The following is a 7,465-nucleotide window of genomic DNA, read 5'->3' on the forward strand; positions in this document are numbered from 1 at the left end:
TTCATACAAAAGAAAGTTGGATAATAAAAAAAATATGGCTTCCCGAAATGATATTTTTACCCTTACCAACTATTGCTGTTGATGAATATAAAATAATCAACTGGGGCAGTTTAGTCATTTTACCATATACAGGATGGTGGTAGTTTAGATGATTGAGATGACTTTGTACTAACCTTATCTTTCTTTTATTCCATAGCTTGCGTGTCAATTAAAATTATAGTAATAGTCAGACTTTTTTTTCAACCTTATTCATTTTTAATTTCTACATCTACCCAAATTATTCGGTTTTTTACATTTTATTTTTCTCCGGGTTGAATAATAAATTTATACCCGCAATCTAAAATTTGTAGTTAAGGTTATTTTTGTAAATTGAAAATATATCTAATAAACTAAAACTCAAGTCCTTGATTATGATTCATTAAACCTAATTGTGAATTTAAAGAAAAAAAAAGGAAATAATAATAATAATTAGTATAAAAATATTGGCAGCGTGAAAAGTGGTGAAGGAGAAAAGAATAGCGACCACCCTTTTGTTTCTTATTTTCTCTCACCTCTGTGTCTTTGAGGAGGCTAAGGTTATTTCTATATGTTTTGTTGTGAAAGTGAATTATCTGTTTTTCTCAGATCAGCCTCCATTTTCATTCCTTTCTTACTTCTTTTCTTTTCTCCCCTTATATTCATATAGTTTCACCAGGGGAATATTCAAGAGGTGAAAAATAATATCTAGTCACTACTGCAAGGAAGGAAAAGGAGAGAAAGAGAAAGAAAGAGACGACAGACGGAGGACTACACACATACACAGTGAGAAAGCAAATGAAAGGAAATGAAAAGAAAGGAGGGAGGGAATTGAAGAATCTTTCAATAATAACACACGGAAGGGATATGTCTAGCTATAAGAGCTTTATATCCTTTCATATGCTGCTGCAACTCTAACAAGGTCTGCCTATATATACACACACACACTCTCTCTCTCTCTCTCTCTCTCATATATAGCTGAAAATGATCAAAAGGGTTACAAAAACATCCAAAACATAATCAACATAGACTTGTTTCATCCCTTACACCAGTTTTTTTTCTTTTTTTCCTTCACTTAACTGAGAGAATTTGATCCTCTCTGTTCCTATCTTTCCTTTTTCTTTGTTCTTTTTTTTTCCCCTGATAAGAGTGATTTGTTTTTTTATGATGGGTGTTATTTGTTTCTCTATGTGGGTTACCGATTCATAATTGAAACAGCAAGAAGGTGAAGGAATTTGATAGAGGGAGAGAGGTAAATAAAGAAAAAGGATATGATGATGAAGAAGAAGATGCTGATATGGGAATAGCAACGCCACCACTCGTCGCATCAATTCTTTCTCAAGAATCTCAACCCTCTAAAAAAATTCACCATCAAATCCCAATTCAACACAAGAGCAACAATTCTACTAATTCTATGTCCCAAGATTACCATCAAGCAGCTGGCATCTTCAGCTTCTCGAATGGATTCGAGAGATCAGCCGTAAGCCACCAAGAACACCAAAAGCAGCAGCAACAGCACTTAGAACAGCAGATCCGGAGAGATAAACTAAGAGTTGAAGGCTTTGAGCCGCCACCTCCACCATTAGTAGGGATAGAAGAGGAAGAATCAACTTCTCTCCCTGTTTATGAAACCGCAGGTATGTTATCCGAAATGTTCAATTTCCCTTCGGGTGCGGCTGCTGCCGCTGCTGCCGCCACTGCCTCGGCCGAGTTACTAGACCAGCATGTACAGCCGAATTATCGAGCACACCGGCCAGTCCAAGGTAATACCAACGAGTGGTATAGCAACAGGCAAGGTGTTGTTGGGGGTTTGGGACAGTTAGGTGAATCAAAGAGTCACATTACCCGTGACAGTTTAGCTCAACAGCATCAGCAGCAGCAGCAGCTACCAAGCATTAATGCCGACTCAGCAGCTGCCATGCATCTTTTCTTGATGAATCCGCAGCAACGATCACCATCTCCTCCTCCACCTCCTCCAGCAACTTCTTCTAATACTCTTCACATGTTGCTTCCAAATCCATCTACTTCTCTTCAAGGGTTTAACGTATCAGGTCCTGGAGGGGGTTTCGGAACAAGTACTGTTCTATCTCCACCTCAATTTACTTGGGTTCCTGGTAGTGCTCATGAAGGAGGCAACAACACTGATTCCCAACTCAGCAGCCAAAATGAAATTGGAAGTGTTGTGGAAGGCCAAGGTCTTTCACTATCTTTATCATCTTCTTTGCAACACTTGGAGGCTGCTAAAGCTGAAGAATTAAGGATGGGAGACGGGGGTTTACTGTACTATAATCAAGGAGGGGGTTCGGCTGCTCAGTTTCATCAGTACAGGAATTTGGGCAGTCATCATCAGACAATGCATCTGCAAGGCGGAGTGGGACAAAACCAACAGGTTCATCATGTTGGGTTCGGATCCTCATTAGGAATGGTCAATGTATTAAGAAATTCAAAGTACGTTAAAGCAGCTCAAGAATTGTTGGAAGAATTCTGCAGTGTTGGAAGAGGCCAGTTCAAGAAGAATAAGTTCGGTAGAAACAACACAAACCCTAGTTCTGATCCTGTTAGTAGCGGATGTGCAGGTGGTGGTGGTTCTTCTTCATCAACAAAGGATCTCCCTCCTTTATCAGCGGCTGATAGAATTGAACACCAAAGAAGGAAGGTCAAACTGTTATCCATGCTTGATGAGGCATGTAATCTCTTTCTCTATTCCCCTATTTTCTCTTTCATAGTTCCACTCTCTTCTTCAACTGACTAAGACCCAATCTTTTTTTTTTTTAATTGTCCTCCGATCATTTATTTGAATACCTCCATTAATTTTCAAATCAAACATCAGCACCACAGCACAGTAACGAATAAGAATATTTTAAACAAAAAAAAAAACCAGATAGAGCAAAGCCGGCTGGTGCAATAGGGTTATACAGGATCTAGTTGGTAGAGTTTGATTATCCTTTTCACTTTGTCTTTTTTTTTTAAATATTTTCATAATTTCGTGTCATACTCATTGGATTGGTGGGTGTGTTTAAGTACTCAACCTGGTTTGGTGGAAGACATGAGAGATTACTATTAAGGGTATGCACTCAATCGTGAAGCGACGTCCCTTCTGATTTGGAAGGTGACCATTAGCCCACCATATTACGTATCAAAATCGTTGAAGCCACTGCTACCCGAGAGATCCATACCCATCATAGCAATATTTCAGGGAAAACCATATATATATAATAACCTGGTTGACTCTGGGAAAGGCGTTATGCTTTCATTTTCCACTCTTTTTCCATACTGTAATTTTTGTTCTTGTTTGCGCTCCCCGGCCAGTCAATTGAGTATAGGAAAAGAAGGGAAAACAAACACACAAAAGGGTATCCTTAGTTCCCAGTTCACACTTGCCATTAAAATTATTTGACTGTACCAAGCTTTGATTAAGGCACTTGTTATTTGGGGCGGGAAGGGGGGTTTCCTTAACAGCAAATAAGTCTTGTCAAATGCTTTATTATTTTTATTATTATTATATAACATGGTTGTGTCAATAAAATCAGATGATCTACTTTTAATGTTTTTATCGTAAACAATGACTAACAACGACACTGAACATATGGTGTAATTTATGGTTTTGGCAGGTGGAGAGGAGATACAACCATTACTGTGAACAAATGCAAATGGTAGTGAACTCATTCGATCTGGTGATGGGGTTTGGGGCAGCAGTGCCATATACCGCCCTTGCTCAGAAGGCGATGTCAAGGCATTTCAGGTGTTTGAAAGACGCGATATCAGCACAACTGAAACACAGCTGTGAGATGCTGGGGGAGAAAGATGGAGCAGGGAGCTCAGGCATAACGAAAGGAGAGACGCCGAGGCTGAGGATGTTAGAGCAAAGCTTAAGACAGCAAAGAGCGTTCAACCAAATGGGTATGATGGAGCAGGAAGCTTGGAGACCCCAAAGGGGCCTGCCTGAACGTTCAGTCAACATTTTGAGAGCCTGGCTTTTCGAACATTTTCTCCATCCGTACGTTGCCTTGCCTTTACCTCTTAATCTAACCCTACTCTAACACTAGTAGAATCTTCTTCTTCTTCTTCTTCTTCTTCTTCTTCTTCTTCTTCTTCTTCTTCTTAATTAAGTATATGACATAATGGCACTTTATTATTAGCTCACACAAAATCCAACTCTTCTTTACCCATTGTCATGCTTTCTGATTAGTGCGTGGAAAAAAGAGCAATGCAGTGTCCTTAGATGTTGTCTTGTCAGCCAAAAAGATGTTAAAAGACCTTTATTTCCCTCTCTACTTTAATTTTGTCAATCACAGACCCAGACCCAGAAATTAGTTGCTAAAAAACAACTTTTAATAAAGCATCATAATTTAACGAAAGACACCCTCTCTCTCTCTCTCTCTCTCTCTCTCTCTCTCTCTCTCATGGGCATAAACCCAAACAAACAAAAGATATTCTTTTTCTTTTGTTTTTGGCTAAAAATGAAATAGTGATATATGCACGAAAATGGTGAGAGAGTTGAAACAAGTTGTCCCCTTCGTTACTTCTGCAAAACTGCTGCAGCTGCTGCTGCTGATGATATGATATTTCTTCTTTAGATTCTCACGCCCGTGCAGGGAAATAAAGAAAGGCTCAATCCCACCCTAGTTTAGGGGGTAGATAAACATGGGAGGCTCTTTACACGGTTTTGGGCAATGACTCTGATGTCATTTTCTGGTCTCTATCTCAGGTACCCAAGCGATGCAGATAAGCATCTGTTGGCTCGACAGACTGGTTTATCGAGAAATCAGGTATGTCTTAGTCCTTTCTTTCACTCTAAAAAAAAACAATGAATTCAATTCAAGTTATATGTATATATCGTAGATATTTACAGCTTAGATATGATTGTTGGGACCGATAAGAAGAAGAGGGAAAGGAAACCCCTTAGGAAAGAACCATCAGTAAGCTCAGAGGAACTTGCATGGATTTGGATTATATTTTCAATCACTATTTTGAGAGAGATAATTTCTCTTTTTTTTAAGATTCTTTAGCCCAGGACATAGATTCTGATTTCTGAATAAAAGACACAAATACTGAAACTTAGCAGATTATATTCAAGGGCAGGGACAAAGTACACCAAGAAATGAGACATCAAAGTTTGCAGCTTTAATTCTCTCTCTCTCTCTCTCTCTCTCTCTCGTTCTTTCTCTCTCTCTCTCTCTTTCTTTCCTTTTCTCTCTCTCTCATATCAAATACACTCAGGATGACATCCTTCAGCCTCCAACCACACGATAAACATTTTTCTCTACTTCAAAGTAACAGTAGTAAACATTTTTTTACTCCACCATTAGTATTCGCTTTTTGGTATCTGTTAAGAGTGTTGTTTAAGTTTAATTAATGGGTTAATTAATTAGGTTGCTTTTTATTTCTTTCTTAATTTGCATGCATGAAAGCCAAAATGGGTAAACGTGTGGCTGCAAAGTATGCTAGATAAGAAAAGACAAACACCTAATTCTAGTACTATGTCTTTCATAATTTATAACTGAGTAAGAAAAAAGACAGTGACTCAGAACTCTTAAATGCAGCTTCCCCCATATGTGTTGTCCTAATCTCGCGGACCGTAAACTAGAATAGTAAAGTCTTAATGTAAGAATTTAAGGGAAATTAATGAACTGATTAGATCTTTTGATGTGGTGTAATGATATTTGTATTTGCAGGTTTCAAATTGGTTCATAAATGCCAGGGTTCGGTTGTGGAAACCCATGGTGGAAGAGATGTACCAACAAGAAACAAAAGAAGAGGGAGACCATAATAATAATAACAAAAATAATCATACAGAGAGAGAAAGGAACCCAAACAACAACAACAATGCACAAACATCGACGCCTTCAACAACAGCAGCGCCAACTACAACAACAACCACCCCAGCAGGCAAAGGATCCCAAATCAATGCCACTGAAAACGACCCTTCACTCATTGCAATCAATACTCCCCAATGCTTCTCGGAAAACCAAGCAAACCCCACCGCCACTGAGGTGGCACCACCCATTTCCCAGCCTTTCACCACCACCATCCCCCATGACTCGGATATCCACCACCAAAGGATAGCTGGCACCACCGTTGCAGCAGCGGATTACGGGACCACAGCCGGTGGGAACACGGACATTGGCTCGAGTCTCATAAGGTTGGGGACCACCACGGCGGGTGATGTCTCACTCACTCTAGGGCTACGCCAAGCTGGAAACATGCCTGAGAATACCTCTTCTTTCTCAGTTAGAGACTTCGGGGGCTGTTAATTAATTCAATTCCAAACATACATTTCATAGTATCCTCTTAAAATAGAAAACAATAATCCCATTTTGATTTTTTTTTTCACCCTATTTTCTTCAATTCTATTAAGAAAAAAGGTGTTGCACAATGATCAAAACCTTAGCATTAAGTTAGCTAGTTGTATTTGGCTTTATTACTATAATTGTATAGTAGAATGGTTTTACTTCTCTATCATCATGTACTTAATGTCCTTGTACCTTTATATTTTCTAGAATAACATGAAATATTCACTTTTTTTTTTGAGAGGAGAAAAAAAAAAGGGAAAGTTTTAGATGTTGTTATTGTTGTTTTAATTAAATTTGATAGTTCATCTTTCAAAAGCAGGATAGTTATATTTAGACAAAAATGTTAATTAAAATATTAAATTTTATAATGATTTTGATGTGACAGTTCATCTATAATTCATATTAATATTGTACTATATATATATTTTAAATATCATGTCATGTTTAAAAATTTAAACATTTTAATTAGTATTTTTATTAAAATAATAATAATTCAACTCTTTTAAGAAGTTAATGATTAAATTCAACTATCTTTTAAAAGTTTAGGCTAAATTTAACTCTAAAATGTATAAGTACCAAATTAACAAAAGATATGAAAAAGAATTAACCTTATATGTTCCTCTATATGGGGGAATTAAAAAAGTATGGTATTTCTAATATTTTAAATTATTTTTGTATTAATTAGTAGAGTGCAGACAGTGAAAGGCACGTCAATTTGGGTCACCTTAATTAGGTATCAACATGGGGTTTATTAATGATTTGATATTTAAACAAGTTTTTCTATAAATGGTTGATATATGTTGATGAAGGGATTTTAGCTTTGAATGGAAAAACACGACAAAATTACAAGTAAATAAATTCTTTCATGCATTCTACATATTTAATAATAACTTTTTGCAGGGCTGCCATTAATTGCTTATGGATATGATGTCTAATAAGTAAAAAAAAAATTAACATAATTTTCCTTCTCAAATTTAATTTGTTGGACTTTCGACTTCATATTTCACGAAAACTATAAAATATGTCCAAACATATCAACTTATTGTAGCATATAAATTGTTGGATTACTAAATTTTGCTAATTCATTAATTATTTATTTATAATGTTTAATAATCATTTTCAAATAGACTGTTCATAAAATTAGAAGACCAAATATT

General features: G+C 36.8%; 1 protein-coding gene across 3 annotated transcripts; it reads left to right on the forward strand.

The window, feature by feature from the left end:
* The first annotated feature begins 458 nt into the window (after positions 1 to 458).
* On the forward strand, positions 459 to 6,537 carry LOC107958514 (BEL1-like homeodomain protein 4). Of its 3 annotated transcripts, XM_041081778.1 has the most exons (6): positions 459 to 575; positions 686 to 937; positions 1,234 to 2,698; positions 3,627 to 4,012; positions 4,724 to 4,784; positions 5,691 to 6,537. In XM_041081778.1, the coding sequence occupies exons 3-6, from the start codon at positions 1,313 to 1,315 to the stop codon at positions 6,267 to 6,269; spliced, it is 2,412 nt and encodes an 803-aa protein (XP_040937712.1). In that variant the 5' UTR covers positions 459 to 575; positions 686 to 937; positions 1,234 to 1,312; the 3' UTR covers positions 6,270 to 6,537. The 3 variants fall into 3 exon arrangements, with proteins under 3 accessions (XP_040937712.1, XP_016749807.2, XP_040937711.1); XM_041081777.1 differs by having other exon boundaries at positions 503 to 937; XM_016894318.2 differs by having other exon boundaries at positions 496 to 2,698.
* The last annotated feature ends 928 nt before the right edge of the window (positions 6,538 to 7,465 follow it).

This window comes from Gossypium hirsutum, chromosome A11 (assembly GCF_007990345.1).
Source record: "Gossypium hirsutum isolate 1008001.06 chromosome A11, Gossypium_hirsutum_v2.1, whole genome shotgun sequence".
NCBI classification, from domain to species: Eukaryota; Viridiplantae; Streptophyta; class Magnoliopsida; order Malvales; family Malvaceae; genus Gossypium; species Gossypium hirsutum.

What these genes read in the sequence shown, in the direction of transcription:
- LOC107958514 (XM_041081778.1), top strand. Translation starts at nt 1,313, where the DNA reads ATGGGAATAGCAACGCCACCACTCGTCGCATCAATTCTTTCTCAAGAA. An exon ending in TGTTATCCATGCTTGATGAG is followed by an intron (nt 2,699 to 3,626) that starts GCATGTAATCTC and finishes TGGTTTTGGCAG; the next exon opens with GTGGAGAGGAGATACAACCA. An exon ending in CTGGTTTATCGAGAAATCAG is followed by an intron (nt 4,785 to 5,690) that starts GTATGTCTTAGT and finishes TTGTATTTGCAG; the next exon opens with GTTTCAAATTGGTTCATAAA.